The sequence below is a fragment of the Panulirus ornatus genome, chromosome 55, assembly GCF_036320965.1.
Source record: "Panulirus ornatus isolate Po-2019 chromosome 55, ASM3632096v1, whole genome shotgun sequence".
In the NCBI taxonomy this organism is placed as follows: Eukaryota; Metazoa; Arthropoda; class Malacostraca; order Decapoda; family Palinuridae; genus Panulirus; species Panulirus ornatus.
Window position 1 is genome coordinate 24,035,635 of NC_092278.1, and position 19,578 is coordinate 24,055,212.

General features: G+C 38.7%; 1 protein-coding gene across 3 annotated transcripts in view; it reads left to right on the forward strand.

The window, feature by feature from the left end:
• The window catches only part of Sf3b3 (splicing factor 3b subunit 3), a 66,513-nt gene extending 50,008 nt beyond the window's left edge, over positions 1-16,505 (forward strand). For 2 of the 3 annotated variants that reach the window (XM_071693174.1, XM_071693173.1), the window contains exons 20-25: positions 4,005-4,127; positions 4,362-4,527; positions 6,431-6,643; positions 9,130-9,279; positions 10,810-11,007; positions 12,635-13,927. In XM_071693174.1, coding sequence (XP_071549275.1) covers positions 4,005-4,127; positions 4,362-4,527; positions 6,431-6,643; positions 9,130-9,279; positions 10,810-11,007; positions 12,635-12,775 — 991 coding nt within the window. In that variant the 3' untranslated portion in view covers positions 12,776-13,927. Of the gene's footprint in view, positions 1-4,004; positions 4,128-4,361; positions 4,528-6,430; positions 6,644-9,129; positions 9,280-10,809; positions 11,008-12,634 lie in introns of all 3 variants that reach the window. The other variant, XM_071693172.1, reaches the window with a different exon arrangement.
• Positions 16,506-19,578: the final 3,073 nt, after the last annotated feature.

A 19,578-nucleotide genomic window follows, 5' to 3' on the forward strand; every position in this document is an offset into this window, starting at 1 on the left:
TCATATAATTTACCAGGAATACTCAACAAACTTATACCTCTGTAATTTGAGCACTCACTCTTATCCCCTTTGCCTTTGTACAATGGCACTATGCACGCATTCCGCCAATCCTCAGGCACCTCACCATGAGTCATACATACATTAAATAAGCTTACCAACCAGTCAACAATACAGTCACCCCCTTTTTTAATAAATTCCACTGCAATACCATCCAAACCTGCTGCCTTGCCGGCTTTCATCTTCCGCAAAGCTTTTACTACCTCTTCTCTGTTTACCAAATCATTTTCCCTAACCCTCTCACTTTGCACACCACCTCGACCAAAACACCCTATATCTGCCACTCTATCATCAAACACATTCAACAAACCTTCAAAATACTCACTCCATCTCCTTCTCACATCACCACTACTTGTTATCACCTCCCCATTTGCGCCCTTCACTGAAGTTCCCATTTGCTCCCTTGTCTTACGCACTTTATTTACCTCCTTCCAGAACATCTTTTTATTCTCCCTAAAATTTACTGATACTCTCTCACCCCAACTCTCATTTGCCCTTTTTTTCACCTCTTGCACCTTTCTCTTGACCTCCTGTCTCTTTCTTTTATACATCTCCCACTCAATTGCATTTTTTCCTTGCAAAAATCGTCCAAATGCCTCTCTCTTCTCTTTCACTAATACTCTTACTTCTTCATCCCACCACTCACTACCCTTTCTAATCAACCCACCTCCCACTCTTCTCATGCCACAAGCATCTTTTGTGCAATCCATCACTGATTCCCTAAATACATCCCATTCCTCCCCCACTCCCCTTACTTCCATTGTTCTCACCTTTTTCCATTCTGTACTCAGTCTCTCCTGGTACTTCCTCACACAAGTCTCCTTCCCAAGCTCACTTACTCTCACCACCCTCTTCACCCCAACATTCACTCTTCTTTTCTGAAAACCCTTACAAATCTTCACCTTAGCCTCCACAAGATAATGATCAGACATTCCTCCAGTTGCACCTCTCAGCACATTAACATCCAAAAGTCTCTCTTTCGCGCGCCTGTCAATTGACACGTAATCCAATAACGCTCTCTGGCCATCTCTCCTACTTACATAAGTATACTTATGTATATCTCGCTTTTTAAACCAGGTATTCCCAATCATAAGTCCTTTTTCAGCACATAAATCTACAAGCTCTTCACCATTTCCATTTACAACACTGAACACCCCATGTATACCAATTATTCCCTCAACTGCCACATTATTCACCTTTGCATTCAAATCACCCATCACTATAACCCGGTCTCGTGCATCAAAACCACTAACACACTCATTCAGCTGCTCCCAAAACACTTGCCTCTCATGATCTTTCTTCTCATGCCCAGGTGCATATGCACAAATAATCACCCACCTCTCTCCATCAACTTTCAGTTTTACCCATATTAATTGAGAATTTACTTTCTTACATTCTATCACATACTCCCACAACTCCTGTTTCAGGAGTATTGCTACTCCTTCCCTTGCTCTTGTCCTCTCACTAACCCCTGACTTTACTCCCCAGACATTCCCAAACCACTCTTCCCCTTTACCCTTTATATTTATATGTATATATATATATATATATATTATCCCTGGGGATAGGGGATTAAGAATACTTCCCACGTATTCCCTGCGTGTCGTAGAAGGCGACTAAAAGGGGAGGGAGCGGGGGGCTGGAAATCCTCCCCTCTCGGTTTTTTTTTCAATTTTCCAAAAGAAGGAACAGAGAATTGGGCCAGGTGAGGGTATTCCCTCAGAGGCCCAGTCCTCTGTTCTTAATGCTACCTCGCTAATGCGGGAAATGGCGAATAGTTTGAAAGAAAGAATATATATATATATATATATATATATATATATATATATATATATATATATATAAGGAACAGAGAATTGGGCCAGGTGAGGGTATTCCCTCAAAGGCCCAGTCCTCTGTTCTTAACGCTACCTCGCTAATGCGGGAAATGGCGAATAGTTTGAAAGAAAGAAAGAAAGATATATAAATTGGAGGTGGAAAGATGGAGTGAAAAAGATTTTGTGTGATCGGGGCCTGAACATGCAGGAGGGTGAAAGGAGGGCAAGGAATAGAGTGAATTGGAGCGATGTGGTGTACCGGGGTTGACGTGCTGTCAGTGGATTGAATCAAGGCATGTGAAGCGTCTGGGGTAAACCATGGAAAGCTGTGTAGGTATGTATATTTGCGTGTGTGGACGTATGTATATACATGTGTATGGGGGTGGGTTGGGCCATTTCTTTCGTCTGTTTCCTTGCGCTACCTCGCAAACGCGGGAGACAGCGACAAAGTATAATAAAAAAAAAAAAAATATATATATATGCAAGAGTTTTGGAAAGAGGGGCAAGTATGAAGTCTGTTGGGGATGAGAGAGCTTGGGAAGTGAGTCAGTTGTTGTTCGCTGATGATACAGCGCTGGTGGCTGATTCATGTGAGAAACTGCAGAAGCTGGTGACTGAGTTTGGTAAAGTGTGTGAAAGAAGAAAGTTAAGAGTAAATGTGAATAAGAGCAAGATTATTAGGTACAGTAGGGTTGAGGGTCAAGTCAATTGGGAGGTAAGTTTGAATGGAGAAAAACTGGAGGAAGTAAAGTGTTTTAGATATCTGGGAGTGGATCTGGCAGCGGATGGAACCATGGAAGTGGAAGTGGATCATAGAGTGGGGGAGGGGGCGAAAATCCTGGGGGCCTTGAAGAATGTGTGGAAGTCGAGAACATTATCTCGGAAAGCAAAAATGGGTATGTTTGAAGGAATAGTGGTTCCAACTATGTTGTATGGTTGCAAGGCGTGGGCTATGGATAGAGTTGTGCGCAGGAGGATGGATGTGCTGGAAATGAGATGTTTGAGGACAATGTGTGGTGTGAGGTGGTTTGATCGAGTAAGTAACGTAAGGGTAAGAGAGATGTGTGGAAATAAAAAGAGCGTGGTTGAGAGAGCAGAAGAGGGTGTTTTGAAATGGTTTGGGCACATGGAGAGAATGAGTGAGGAAAGATTAACCAAGAGGATATATGTGTCGGAGGTGGAGGGAACGAGAAGTGGGAGACCAAATTGGAGGTGGAAAGATGGAGTGAAAAAGATTTTGTGTGATTGGGGCCTGAACATGCAGGAGGGTGAAAGGAGGGCAAGGAATAGAGTGAATTGGATCGATGTGGTATACCGGGGTTGACGTGCTGTCAGTGGATTGAATCAGGGCATGTGAAGCGTCTGGGGTAAACCATGGAAAGCTGTGTAGGTATGTATATTTGCGTGTGTGGACGTATGTATATACATGGGTATGGGGGTGGGTTAGGCCATTTCTTTCGTCTGTTTCCTTGCGCTACCTTGTAAACGCGGGAGACAGCGGCAAAGAAAAAAAAAATTAAAAAAAATAATTATATTTATTTTGCTTTGTCGCTGTCTCCCGCGTTAGTGAGGTAGCGCAAGGAAACAGACGAAAGAATGGCCCAACCCACCCACATACACATACATACACGTCCACACATGCAAATATACATACCTATACATCTCAATGTACACATATATATACACACACAGACATATACATAGAAACACATGTACATAATTCATACTGTCTGCCTTTATTCATTCCCATCGCTACCTCGCCACACATGGAATAACAACCCCTTCCCCCCTCATGTGTGCGAGGTAGCACTAGGAAAGACACTTCCTGGTGTTCTCGGACTCATCCTACAAGTGGCACCACTTTGAGTGGATAATCACCTTTGACAAGTCTATATCATCATTATCACATGAATGGAGGACAGCATCATTGATTTCTTTCCCACCCCTGGTCCTCAGAGCTATGGGAACACCCTGTAAGGGGTCCTGTGTTTCATATGACATTTATACATTCTGTATATCCTGTTCAAAATGTTTATAACTCAGAATCAACAATAAACATTTCATGTGTTAAGGTTTTTGAAGGTTTATGTATTCTGAGAGATCACAAGAACTTATATGCCATTTATACAGCATTGCATTGGTGAAGTTTGCCAACCAAAGTGACATGGACCAGCAGTACCTTTTAGTTGGCACAGTTAAAGATTACCAGCTGAGTCCTCGCCAGGTTGACAGTGGTTATATTTACTGCTACAAGTAAGTACTGTAAATTTTAGCATTATGTTCTTCCTGTTCCTTAATGTTATGTTTTTTGATATAGATAAAAATGTTCAAGTTCTCAGACAGATACATATCTTTTGAATGGTGGGTCTAAAACATTGTAATGTGGATGAATATTGAAATGTTTAATGTTATTACTGCATTGAATATGTTGTTGTAATGATAAAATGTATAACTTGATGTAGTCCCCAACATTAATATTTTTTCCAGAGTTGTAGGTGACTGTACAAATTTGGAACTTGTTCATCGAACAGAGGTTGAGGACATTCCTACATCAATATGCCCTTACAATGGTAGAGTGCTTGTGGGAGTTGGCCGCTTGTTGAGAATTTATGATCTTGGGAAGAAAAAACTACTAAGAAAATGTGAAAATAAGGTATAGCATGAACACTGATGTTGATAAGTTAAGAAAACGTATTGGAAGGTCATTGTAGTGTAATATTAGGATGAAGGGACAAAGTGAGAGAGGTGCCTGTGTAAAGGGACAGAGTTGTTGTTGTTGCATTAACATAGATGTTTCAAACTGCCATGTTTGATGGAGGTTCTGTGTAAGTAACTGTGACAAATCTCTGAAACTGCATTTTGGCTAAAAATGAAATTAGTAAACAAGTCTACTTCAATAGTGAGACAGCACTTTAGTGGTTGTCAAGTTGCACTCCTCTGACTCAGTTAGCTGTCTTTTATTTCTACCTCACTAACATGTGGAACATACAGTCTCTCCTTTTCATATGTAACATGTGACAGCACTTAACTCATGCAGCTCATTCTTTGTAACTCTAGATTTTCCTGCGATGAGCACTATTCACTAGCCCTGCCTTTTGGCAAAATGGTAGGAGCAGTGGATGGAAGTAGTAGATAGGAACATGAGATAGGAGCCTCTGCAAACACTACACTAGACTTGCCCTCTGCCGATGGCCTGTTAAGGGTGAGGCACTAAAGGCTAAGAAGCGGCACTGGAGTTCTTTATTCATTGAGACTTTGTTGATGTGGCCACCCCTTTGAGGGAATTTTGATTGCAGCAGGCATCAGAGATATAGATAGATGGGTAGATAGCCTACTTCATATTTATTTTTTTATATTTATCTATCAGCTTATGTCCTTGATGCCTTCACCCTCCTGGAACTCCCTCAAGGGGATGGCCACAGTAAAAGTTTCCATAACTGGTGAAATCCTGTGCCACTTCTTAGCAAGTAAAGCCTTACCCTTAAAAACCCACAGGGAGAGGCTAACTCTAGTGTAGTGTTTCCAGAGACCCCTAAAGGTTGTATTGACTACTTCTACTTAGTGTGCCTACCTAATGTTCCAACCTGCTATTTCTACCAAGTGCTCCTGCTTATTGTTCTTATTGACAACTTTTACCCAATGTTTCTATTTGATGTTCCTGTCTAATGTTCCTACCCACTGCTTCTATATATTGCTCCTACCACTTTGCCAAAAGGCAGGGTTAGCTCAGTTAAAGGTGAGTTCCAAGAAATGAGTTGTGTCAGCTAAGTGTTAAGTGTGACAAGGAGAGATTGTATATTCATGGACAGAATGCCAGCAGTCCACATGTGGATAAGACAGAAAGAAAAGACAGCTACCTGAGTCAGAGGAGTGCAACTAAACAACCACTGAAGTATTAACTCACTACACAGCCATCACAAACACTCCCAACACTCAGGCAGGTATTATTGGTAATGTACCTCTGTGGTCGGTGGCTGTCTACCATCTGTTAACTACTTTGAGAGAAAAGTCATGTTAAAAGTGTATGTGAATGAGAGTAGTGATAGTTGTTTTATTGGAAATCTGACAATAAGGTGGAAGGCCAAGATGAGAGAGTATATTTATTGGAAATATATACTGATAGAGGAATCTCTAAAAATGCACCAAGATCTTTAAGTGGCATACATAAGCCACTTTGCTTTATAAAAGTGTATTTGATTATTTAGTTTGAAAACAGTTGCTTGGAGGAAAGTGAGCATTGAAAACTGATTAGTGGAAATGCTAACAAATAAGTCGAGATGACCAAAGAAGAAGACAAGGAAATGTGAGTTAGTGTTGAAATATTAGGTATTATCTTTATGCAACATACTCTCTGCTCTTGGTTGGGAGTTTTTGCATTTATAACATAATCACAGTTGTACTGGAACCCTACCACGACATAATTATTTGGTGTTGTGTTAGATATATCTTGAAATGTATTTCCCGTATACCTCATGCATCATTTCCCTGATAAATGTCTGCACAGTATGAGATCATTTTACACAGCATTACTTGATGCATTATCATGGTCACTTCAGCATGTTGCAAACCTGATTGTGGACATCAAAGCAAGAGGACAGCGAGTCTTTGTAAGTGATGTTCAAGAGAGTTTGTTTGTTCTTCGGTACAAACGACAAGAGAACCAGTTAATAATATTTGTTGATGATACCAACCAGCGCTGGGTCACCACTTCTTGCCTCCTGGACTATGATACAGCTGCAATAGCAGACAAATTCGGTAACATTGCTGTGGTGAGTGCTGTGCAGTATGTAGTCTTTCCCAAACCAGTGCAAAGCATACCTTTGTCAGCTTCCATTATTGAGGTCTCATCCTCTTGTGAATGGAGATTTAGCTTAGTTTAGAGAAAATAACTTTTTATAATCTGTAGTGGGTTTTCATTTTATTTATTTATCTTTTCTTTCTTTCATACTATATTGCTTTTCCTACATGAGTGAGGTATCATCCAGAACAGATGACAGAGACTTTGAGGAAGATTTCCAGCTCCCACTCTGGCACTTCATAGTCACCTTCTACTACACACAAGGGATGCATGGGCAGTGTATTTTCTCCCCTTTCCCATACATGTGTATATTTTCATACTTGATTGCCATTTCCTGTGTTACCGAGGTAGTACCAGGAACATATGAGGAAAGGCTGCATCTGCTCACATCCATCCTCTGGCTTTCCAGTGTATTACTTACAAATCACAGCTTTCTTTCCTCAACCAAGCCCCACAGACCTCTCCATTGTTTATTCTGGTTGCTGATGCACTGATTCAGTCCATTAATAGCATGTCGACCCCTGTTTACCACATGGTTCCAGTTCACTCTACACTATATTCCTTGGCATGGCACTGACAGGATAGGGTCTTTGTGTCGGTGTTGGGATTTAAAAACTTAATGAATTGTTTGTACCTGATGAGGTGGATTGTCTCCATGAAACATGTAGTGCAGCATGTATTGAAAAATACTTCGTTAGACAAAATTATCTGGACTCCCATGGAATTGCGATTTCACTTTCATATTTATTCTTTCTTTCATACATATTCGCCATTTCTCGCATCAGTGAGGTAGCATTGAGAACAGAGGACTGAGCCTTAGAGGGAACATCCTCACTTGGCTCCCTTCTCTGTTCTTTCTTTTGGAAATTTCAAAACAGGAGGGAAGGATTTTCAGTCCCCCACTCCCTCCCCTTTTAGTCGCCTTCTGTGACACACAGGGAATGCGTGGGAAGTATTCTTTCTCCCCTATCCCCTACATATATATAAAAGGGTTGGGAGCGGGGGCTTGGAAATTCTCCCCTCCAGTTTTTACTATTTCAAAAGAAGGAACAGAGAAGGGGGCCAAGTGAGGATTTTCCCCTCTAAGGCTCAGTCCTCTGTTCTTGATGCTACCTCACTAATGTGGGAAATGGCAAATATGTATGAAAAATAAATGTATTTATATATGTATACAGAATGGATGTGAGCAGATGTGGCCTCTCTTTGTCTGTTCCTGGCACAAACATGGGAAACGTCGATTATGTATGAAAAAAATAAGAAATGTATATGTGTATGGTTTCGATGCATTACGCATGACAAATGGAGACTGAGTGTAAATGACTGTTGCCTTTTTTGTCTGTTTTCCTGGCGCTGTCTCGCTGAAGTAATGGGTAGTGATATATGTGTGTGTTTTTGTTTCTTCTTTGATATTACTTCCAGGAGGTGTTAGTCTTTAAAGAAAGCATCTTGAATTACCAAGATTTTACTTAACAGCCATACAAATGTTGAAATATTGATGAAGGATTTAAACAGAGCCCTTGGAATTTAGTGCTCATATGATGAATCTTGAAGCCTTTTGTATAAGTCTTGATATGATGACTCCTAGATTTTTGGGGTAAGGTCTTAATTGCATTTTGAATATCATTAGGTGTGATGGATAGGTGAGCAGATTGTTTGAGAGTTTATGTAGTTTTTAGAATGTTCTGCTTAGGATGTGGTTGGTTTGTGGCTAATTTTTTGATAATCTTTTATGAGTATGTTTGTGTGTTCTTTTTCTCCTGAACATTCTCTGTTATCATACATCTTAAACTTACGTATGGCATCTGCATATGTGGGGGTTGGAGTGGTTTGCAATGTGTGGACTTTCTTTACTATTTTCCAGAGTTTGTTGCCATTGGTATTGTGGTTCATAGTCTGTGTGTGAAGAGAGGTGAGTCAGTCAGTCTGTTTGTTTTCTAATTATTAGGTTACTGATGGTGATTTGTAGATTATGAATTCTGCTCATTGGTCCCTGCAGGTGGTGAGTAGTTTTGTCTGAGCATGCTTCTTTGCTTTATGAGTGAAATTTTGGGATGAAGTTTGGGTTAAATTGCTTTTTGTGTACTTGTTTAAATTGTTGTTGGTCAGAAGCCCCTGAGGAGGGAAGAATAATCCATTAGTTATGATATGGTTCAGAGGTAAAGAGGAGGTTAAGTTTGTTGGAAGAGTAGTTATGGAGGTAGGGAAATCGTGTTGGTGTGTTTGATTGTCTGTTCCAGATAGTTAAGGAGGGTAAAAGAAAAGACCTCAGCTCTGCCAAGATCATGTCGGTAGAGCCAAACCATTCTTTGTGGTGTACATTGAAATTTCATGAATACAGTGTGCAATTGTGACAGAAACTCAAATAATCAAGGAGTTGTTTTACTGTAAGAAGTGAAACAGAATTTCAAGAGATTGTTGGAGAAACGACTGACACTTTTATACTTATCCTCTGTATAGGTACGGTTAGGCAGTGACATTAATGATGATGTTGATGAAGATCCAACTGGTAACAAAGCATTGTGGGATCGCGGACTCCTTAATGGTGCTTCACAGAAGGCAGAAGTGATAGCCAACTTCCATGTTGGAGAGACAGTTAATACACTTGAGGTAAGCATTGTGTTTATTTTTTCCTGTAGTCATAGCTTTTGCTCCTTCCTAGCTTATTTGCTAACCTTAATCATGTATGTCCATTTAGCCAGATGCTGTTAAAAGATTTTTTTTTTTTTTTTTTTTATACTATTCGCCATTTCCCGCGTTAGCGAGGTAGCTTTAAGAACAGAGGACTGGGCCTCTGAGGGAATATCCTCATCTGGCCCCGTTCTCTGTTCCTTGTTTTGGAAAATTTAAAAAAAAAAAAAATCAAAAAATTAAAAAAAATGTGCCAGTGATATGTTCCTTCCTTCATATAACTATTTAACAGTAGATATGGAGGAATGAGTCAGGTGATGATTTTTCATGAAAGGTTCAGGCTAGAGTATCTAATGTGATTTGAGTGACAAGAGTTCCTCATATGTTCATCAGTTAACCCCTTTTGATTCAGCACAGTTGACATTTTCAGCCTTTCCTAGTTTTTTTTTTTTTCAACTTTTTCATAACGTATATTAGCAACTAGCTTGGCCAATCATAAGTACACACTTTTCATTAACTTTATATGATTATGTACTGGAAGATTTTATTATTGATTTTATATTATTATTATTATTTAAAAAGAAAAAAAATAATGTAAAATCAATAATAAAATTTTCCAGCACATAATCATATAAAGTCAATGAAAAGTGTGTACTTAGGATTGGCCAAGCTAGTTGCTAATATACATTATGAATAAGTTGAAAAAAAAGAATACTTGATTGCTGTTTCCCACGTCAGCAAGGTAGCGCTAGGAAACAGATAAGAAATACCCATTTCCTATCCCCTGTTCATCCCACTGACAGCATGTTGCCTCTGTATACCACATCATCCCCGGTCATTCAGTCCTGTACATACCTCTCACCCTCTTTCATGTTTAGGTTTTGAAACCATCATAGCCTCTTTTACTCCATACTTCCATCTTCTTGGTGTCCTCCTCCCCTTCCTTCCTCCATTTCTGTCATGTAGATCTTCTTTGAGAGCCTTTCTTTGCTTGTCCTCTTTATGTATCCAAACCGCCACACGATCTTAGTCCACTTAGGTCTGCTTTCTTGGTCAGACTGCTGTTTTTACCAAATCTCTCTCTTACTCTGTCATTCCTTACATGGTCAGCCTGCCTCACATCATGTAGTGCCATTAGGTATTTCATTTGCATCATGTCCATATCCGTATACTAAATTCAGTAACATTCATTTTGCATTACTGTTGTTCAGCTGCACCTGGCATTCACTCCATTTCACTTTTATTTCAATGTCCCATCTTTAGAAACATTAAGGAACCATAATGTCAGTTTACAAGGCTGATGCACTCCCACATATATTTTGAACTTGTAAAGTTTTAATAACATTAACTTTCTCTCATATATTAGCTATGATATGAATGCTGTTCAGAAAATTTAGCAGTCTTATGAAATTTGTAAACTGTCATTTTCATTTTCAAGCAAACCTTGTGCCAAGTCAGCATACAAAAGAATTGACCTTTTGAAATTTGTTAATTGTTTTTTCACTCCAGAAAGCAACTTTGATTCCTGGGGGCAGTGAATCTTTAGTGTATACCACTTTGAGTGGGACAGTAGGAGTGCTGGTGCCATTTACATCTCGAGAGGATCATGAGCTTTTCCAGAATCTGGAGATGCACATGCGTTCTGAACATCCGCCTCTTTGTGGACGAGACCATCTCTCCTTCCGGTCATACTTCTTCCCTGTCAAGGTAAGTCATGTGACTGAAAACAGTCGACCTATGTCATTTGTTACACCACATATTGCACTTAAGTGGGGCAACCTGATGTATTATTTTTTTCTATTTATCCCATTAGACTTTACTTTCAAATCCGCCTCAGCCATATAGTCACCATTTTCATTCATGTTTTATTATACCTCTTCACTATTTTGTTTCTCATAATTTCTTTATGTCTTCATTTTGCTGTTTAGCCACTTCTCATGGGCAGTGTCATTCTACCCTATACTCTTTTAAGGCACTACATAAATTAGAGATCCAAGAGAGCTTTGAGTCCTTCATTTGGAATGGATTACATTTACTTGTTCATAGATTTATTTAAACAAAGATGTGTATGATGCACAAACACTGCATTCTATGACAACAGGTCTTTACTATTCATATTTTTGTCACCAGTATCCCAACTCTGTTAATCATAATCACCTACATATCTTTACCAAGTGCTAACCTGACATTATTATGTTTTTAACACCTACTGAATAGCATTTCAATCAAATTATTCCTGAATCTTCGTGTATGATCTTCATTGGTGTTGATAATTCATATTATCCTTTTGATGGTGTTATCTGACTCTGTCTGCATGAGGTTATACCATAAGTGTTTGATGAGGCTGTATTATTAGGAGTACAGTCTTTTTTAAGAACTTCTCACTCCAAAGGAGTCTGTATTTCCCTGCTTACCTTCTTGCCCTCTGTTTTCTGGAACTTGTTTCATACCTAGATCAACATGCTAAATCCTGAATATCATTTAAGGTGTTTCTAGACTAAAGATGTAGCACAATTTTAGGAAAAATTCTAAATGAGTCTCTGTGCTTCATATATTAGAAAAGTAAATAAATGTACGCAAGGGAAAGCAGAAAAGAATGATAAACTAAAGAGAAGAAGATTTTTGTTTTTTTATTATTAAACTTATTCCTAATTCCAAGGGGTAGATTCGATGCATATGCAGTACATGTCCTCAGCCCATGTCCATTGTGTTGATATGAAATTGACATTTCTTTTTAATAATTGTGCTTCTTGATAAACTTTTACACATGACTTTTTCTTTCTGTTCCACTTGCTTACTTATTTTGATATGTTAAGTGAGACTTGTCATCATTCACTTGATCTGGTTCATTCCTTTGGCAGCATCATCTGAAATATCTCTATAGCACTCATGGTTTCTACTTGTGTCACTCCTTCTCTTCTTTAATCTGTCCTTCTTTTACCTTTAATTGCATTAATATGTACACCATGACCAGCCTGTCATCTCTTATTTGGTATACATGACCATAACTTTTGTAAATATTTTCATCAAGGTGTGAAAAGTTATTATGGAAAAATAAGTAGGAAATGGAAAATTTTGAATGCCAGGTTGGACAAATAGAATGTTTATGTTAATGTTGCATGATGCTGTGTGATCAGCTATGTTCATTTGTCATTGCCTAAGTATGACTCAAATCTTATGTCTCCAGATTATGGTTACATAAGGTAGAAATGATTTGGTAGGAGGCTAACTGATCTGCTACATTTGTTTTATCCTTGGTAAGACTGAATGTTTCTGTACACAGTCTGACATGTCTTGTATTTGTCATTGAATTGAAGTGGTATTTCCCTTACAGAATGTCATTGATGGGGACTTATGTGAACAGTTCAACATGGTAGACCCTGCTAAACAACGCAGTATCTCTGAAGATTTAGACAAGACCCCAAATGAGCTGTCCAAGAGATTAGAAGATATAAGAACTCGCTATGCCTTCTAATGTATTTTAATTTGGTACATTTGATATCCTTTATTGTATTTATTTGAAGCTGGAGTTGAATTCTACCTAGTACAGTATACTGTGAATGTTTTATGTAAGACAACTTATTTTACGTAGATTGATGAAAAGATCTTAAGATTAGCAAAGGATAGCAAATAGCTGTAGCTATGAATGTTGGAAGTCTGCACATTAGTACTTCACGAAGCACATATTTGTTTATAATACTGATGTGGGATGATGGGTTAGGACTTTTAGCTATGATTAGAAAATGGTGTGCCTTCAACAGTTGATAGTTTGTCATTTGTAGTAAAAGTGACAATTAATTTTGAAACAATCTCAAGTGAAGTGAAGAATTTAGTTCTGTAGAAATTGGCTAGTCTTATGGACCGTTAACATTCAGAATACGATGAGTAGTTGTGTGTCTTACGAGATGAAGTATATTAGATAAAGACTTTATGAAACCATGCCTTGAGAATGAAAAGTAACATGAATGATTCAAGAGTACAGTGACTCTATATAAATTTGGCATTATATCAGCAGATACTTACAATGACATTCATTTTTTTTCTTTTGAGCCTTGAGGACCAGCTCTTACAAGTTAGTATAGCCATCCCTCCATACTGTAAGGAAGGCTGTGATGCTAGAATGACACCCAGAATTGACAGATAAAGAGATCAACACTTCTTCAAAGTTGCTATTGTTACTCACTGCTGACTGATTGGTTCCAGTTCAGAATTTTCAGCCCCTGAAACCAGACTTGATCGGATGCATTCAGCCCTATACTTGGCTGGTCCAGCCTGGTGAAAAGCATAGTATTAGCCAATTTCTTTTCATCTGGGAGAAAGCCTTTCCTGAAAGCATAGTTAAAATCATCTGGCTTTGTGCACATAAAACAATAAGGTGAATGTGTGAAGATGTATAGCAGTGAAGTGTTTGGAAGGATTGTGGATTACCCATCTTTAAGATTGGCACATTCAAAATATGAACCTATGAACACAGATGTCACCCATATTCATGCAATAGGGACCAATAGTATTCTCAGTACCATGAATTTCAGTTCAGTGGATTTCAGCATAAACATAAGGTTTGGGACTGGAGGCCAATAACACACCAGATATTGCCCCTGAAGTTTTGTAAACCACTAAGGAAAAATTACAGAGAAATCTTAAAACATTTATGATATGTACTTACAGTCAGAAAAGATTATGTACATATTTAGAAAAATAATGGAAACTCAGGTGATGAATCGGAATTGCCTTCTATCACATGAATGCATTTTTATCTTCATTTCAGAGCATCCAGTTTATATTCAGTGAATGGTACAGTAAATTGTATTTTTCATATATTTTATATACACAGGTTTCTTCATTGAGTATTTACCCAATTCATGAATAGATGATCATCTAAACATTCAAAACATTTAACTTAAAAGTGGTGAGTGATGTGGTAAATTGTATTTTTCATATATTTTTTCAACAGTTCTATACAGTTGTTTCATACCAAATACATATATTAGGGTTTATCTTCATGATCAGGAAATAAGGAGACTGAAGTCTCACCTAAACATTCAACCTATAATAAGTCAGTAATATAGTTATTTGTATTTTTATGTTCTCTAAATAACTTTTTTCCGGAGGTTCTTACCTAAAGCGTGAATTGATGAATATCTACTTTTTTGTATTTTCAAGTTTGCCATTTTCTGTGCTAATAAGGTAGTGCCAGGCACAGATGAAGAAATGTTCTTATTCATATCCACTCTTATCATGTATAATGCACCAAAGCCAGAGCTCCCCATTCAAAATCAGGCCCCACAAATCTTTCTGTGGTTTTCTCAGACCACTTTGTATGCCTTGCTTCAGCCGTTGACAGCATGTCATCTCCTGTAATCTACATCGCACCAGTTCACACAGTCTCATGCAAGCCTCTCACCCTCCTGCATGTATGGGCCCTGAGCCTTCAAAGCTGCTCTCACTCTATCCTCCTATCTCCATTTTCGTTGTTCATACTACTGATTTGTGTAACCTCTTAGTCATCCTTTTCACACTCACCCTTTCCAAACCATTTCAGTACACCCACTTCAGCTCTCTCATATGTGCTTCTCTTACCACCACACCTCTGTATTACTCTAGCATTTCTTATTCAGTCAACCCTCTTTACGCCACATATTCTCCTCAAACATTTCATTTCCAACATATGCACATTCTCCTTTACATTTTTGTATGAGGCCCATGCCTTGCATCCATACAGCACCAACAGGACTACTATACCATCAAACATATCCTTCTTTGCCCTTAAAGGCACTGACCTTCACACATTCTTCAGTGCACCCAAGACCTTAACCCCTTACCCTCCCTCTGACTGATTTAGCTCCCATGGTTCCATTTGCTACCATGTCCACTCCCTATTGTACTATCTATATCTCTGATGCCTATCCCCATTGAGAACTTCCTTAAGGGAGTGGTCACTGCAAGAGTCTCCATAACTGATGAACTCCAGTGCCATTTCCTAGCCTTTAGTACCTCACCCTTAAAAGGCCACCAACAGAGGGCAGCTCTAATGCAGTGTTTTAAGAGACTCCATCATAATGTTCTTGTTGGCTACTTGTACCTAATGTTCCAGTCTACTACTACTACATAATGTTTCCACCTAATGTTCCTCCCTACTACTTCTACCAAATGTTTCTACCCAGTGATCCTGTCTAATGTTCCGGTCGACTACTTCTATCTATTGCTCCTCCCATATTGCCAAAAGATAGGGCTAGCACATAGCACTCACGCAGTAGAATCTAGATTTACAAAGAAAGAGTTATGCTGTCAGGTGTTATGTGTACACATGATAAGGAGAGATTGTATGTTTCTGGAGGGATTGCCAGCAGTCCACATGTGACGGAGGCAGAGGGAAAAGAAAGATACCTTGTATCTAAAACACACCAATTTTTCTTCACTCAAACTCACACTCCAATAACCTGTCTCTTTTCACTGCTGAACCTTGCTCTTATTCACATTTACTTTCCACTTTCTCTCTCAGACTTAAAAACCAGCTTTTGTAGCTTCTTACTCACATCTGCCACTAGTATTGTATCATAAGTAAACAACAGTTTACTTGCATCTCAGCCCCCACCCCCAGCAGACTGCACACCTGCTCTTTTCTCTGAGACCCATGCTTTTACCTTTCGCCACCTCATCCATAAACTGATTATACAGCCTATACAGCCATTGTGACACCTCACACTCCTGCTGCAGACCCATCTTCACCTTGAACCTCTCGCCCTTCTCTGCCTATTTGCACACAAAAAATATAGAAAATATTACCTAGCACTTGAATGCTTGCATTTCCCTCTGGTCATGGCCACCAGATTTGGGTTTGCACTCCAGGCTGGTCATGTGAATTTGAGAGTTATACTTGTGTGTCTTAGAATAATGGGGATGATTTAGGTATTCGTGATTTACGAAAATTGAATTAAGAATGTGCATAATGTTACGACACTATTTTAGGTTAGATATTGTGTGTCATGTTATGCAGTTCTTCAGTAAATTATAACATTTACTTTTCCACATTTTTTCCAGAGAAAAAGGTTGTGGTAAGTACAAATATGATTATCACATTTATGAAGATTGTATTTGAAGTGAAATATTGATTGTATGTCCGTGGAATTGTGTAATTTTTTGTTTTCCTTGGATGGAATAGAATATTTTGTAAATTTTTTAATAAAATTATGAATCTGAGAAAAGTTTTCATTTCTGATATAATGATCAGCATTGAAAATTTTGCCTGCCTTAAAATTTGAGAAGTTTGTTGACATACAAAAAAACATTTTCTCCTCAGTAATGAAAGATCCCACCCCTTTGTGTAAGAAAGCTTAGGATACAAGATTGGGCACAATAACAGTTATCCATGATGATAAAACCCTTGATATTTTTAGACAGCTGTGTTAAGCAGGAAAACAGAGGTATTTCACTGAGAAAATTCTTGTACTGAATAATGTTTTAAGGGATGTATTGTAGAGATCAAATGTATTATATATATCTTACCTTTGCATTGCTACCCCAGGGTCCCTTCAGTGGGGCTTCTGGAGTACTGAGGAAATCAGCCACATCCACTGTGTACAACCACAGCTCAGGAAGTATTGTGTTGTGTGTATACATTTGTCTAGTGAGTGGAAAAGATGAGGATTAACTGTACTGAAGTTTCAGATGGGTGTTTAATTGATGGAATGGGAATGATGTAAAAAACTGGGCCAGATGGGCGTTTGTTTAGTGCTTGTAGGGTCATTTATCAATATCTTGTTCACAGAGGGACAGCGGATCTATGAGTACAGTACAGATTGTTAAAGCGTGAAGCTAAGGTAAGCTTTTTATTTCTACTAGGGGTTTGGTGTTAAATATGATTTGTTATCAATGGGAAGGGTTTAGTTCATTTTAAAGAACTTACTGCCAAGCATATTGAGATGAGACTGAATCAGAAGTGTTCAGGGAGAATGAGAAAATGTTTTGGAGAAAGATTAGTGGTTTGTAGTGTTGGATAGCAAATGAAAGCATCAGTGAAGGGAGCTGATAGGAAAATGATAACATGTGATGAGGTGAAGAGATGTAGTGAGCATTTTATGAGACTGCTGAATGATGGGTGGCAGATGTAAGGTGTATAGACTGGGGAAATATGCAAAGTGAAAGTCATGGAAAGTGGTCTGGTGAAAAGAGAAGAGGTGGTGAAAGCCTTGCATAAGATGAGATGAAGCAAGGCAGCTGGAGTAAATGGGAATGTGGATTGATTGAATATCTGAAGAAAGGGAGGGACTCTGTTATTCTTATGTATGTATGGCTCATAGTGAGGTGCCTGAAGATTGGCAGAATGTCTGTATAGTGCCATTGTATAAAGGGAAATGGGAATAAAGCAAGTATTCAAACTTCAGACATAAATTTGTCCAGTGTACCTGATAAATTGTATGAGAGAGTAGTGATTAAAAGAGTAATGTCATGCACTGTGTTTCTGACTAGGGAGGAACACTGTGACATCAGGAGTGGTAAAGGTTGTGTTGATAAGGTATTTGCATGAAGACTCCACATGAGAAATATCTAAAAAAAAACAGGACTAGTATGTATGGGCATTTAGAGATCTCAAGAAAGTGCATGATAGATTGATAGAGATGCTTTGAGGAAGGTTTTACAAATATATAGTGAAGGATGAAATCTGGTACAAGCAGTAAAGAGTTATTACTGAAAGAGTAAGGCGTCGTTCAAAAAGAGAGAGGAGGGTAAGTGGTTCCAGGTGAAGTTGGTTCTGTGGTAGGGGCGTTTTATGTTACAATGGCAGCCATTTAATTTGTTTGTGGATAGAGTGGTGGGGAAGTGAATGCAAGTCTTGGAGATAGAAGTAAGTATGCACTCTGTTGGGGGTTTAGGGTGCCAGGTAGGTGAGTCAGTTATTGTTTGCTGGTAGCAAAATCGAGTGAAAAATGCAGAAGTTGGTGTGTAAATTTGGGGGAGTGGTTGAAAGGAGAGATTAAATGTGAGCAAAAGTATTGTTTTTAGGTTTAGCAGTGAAGAGAGACAGGTTATTTAGAGTGACTGAATGGAGAGAATTTGGAGGAAGTAGGGTATTTTAGATTTCTAAGTGTGAATATGGCAACCAATGGAACTCTTAGAGTGGGTGAGTGAGCAAAAGTCCTGGGCACATTGAGAAATATGCAGAAAAACCACTGTCTTTAAGGGCAGAGATTGGCATGTTTGATGGTATAATAGTTCCATTGGAGCTTTATGGATGCTGGACATGGGACTTAGACTAAGAAGTAAAGAAAAAGATGGATGAGTTGGAAATGAAACTTATGAGGATAGTACATTGTGCATGGAGGATGATCAACTAAGAAATGGCGGTCAAAGAGAGAGAGAGAGGTGGTAGAGAGGAATGTGAGCGCTGAAATTTAGGTATATGGAAAGGATGACTAGAGGGTATACATGTCAGAAGTGGTGTGAACAATGGAAAGGGGGAACCAAGGAGGATGTTGAAGGATTTTGTGAAGGATGCTCTAATAGATTGGGGCCTGATCATGCAGGAAGGTATAAAATGTGTAAGGAACAGAGTGAATTGAAGGGATGTGGTTGGGTTTACAGGGGACGTTGTACTGTTACTGAGCCGAACCAGAACACATGAATCGGTCGGGGGAAACCACGGAAAGGTTTACAGGGTAACAGGGTCTTGTTGGAGAGGAAGCTCTGGTTTCAGTCCATTATACGTGACGATGTGTACGAATGAGGAAATTGTTGTTTGCTAGTGGTGTCTTGCTAAATTTGCTGATGATATTTTTCCTCGTGGTTATCAGCAAATACCAGATCGCGTGCATCATTGTAATATCTATCTATCTATCTATCTATCTATCTATCTATATATATATATATATATATATATATATATATATATATATATATATATATATATTTTTTTTTTTCTTTCTTTCTTTTAAACTATTCGCCATTTCCCGCGTTAGCGAGGTAGCGTTAAGAACAGAGGACTGGGCCTTAGAGGGAATATCCTCACCTGGCCCCCTCTGTTCCTTCTTTTGGAAAAAAAAAAAAAAAAATGGGAGGATTTCCAGCCCCCCGCTCCCATATATATATGTGTATATATATATATATATATATATATATATATATATATATATATATATATATATATATATATATCTTTTCTTCTTTTTCTTTCAAACTATTCGCCATTTCCCGCGTTAGCGAGGTAGCGTTAAGAACAGAGGACTGGGCCTTTTTTGGAATATCCTCACCTGGCCCCCTCTGTTCCTTCTTTTGGAAAAA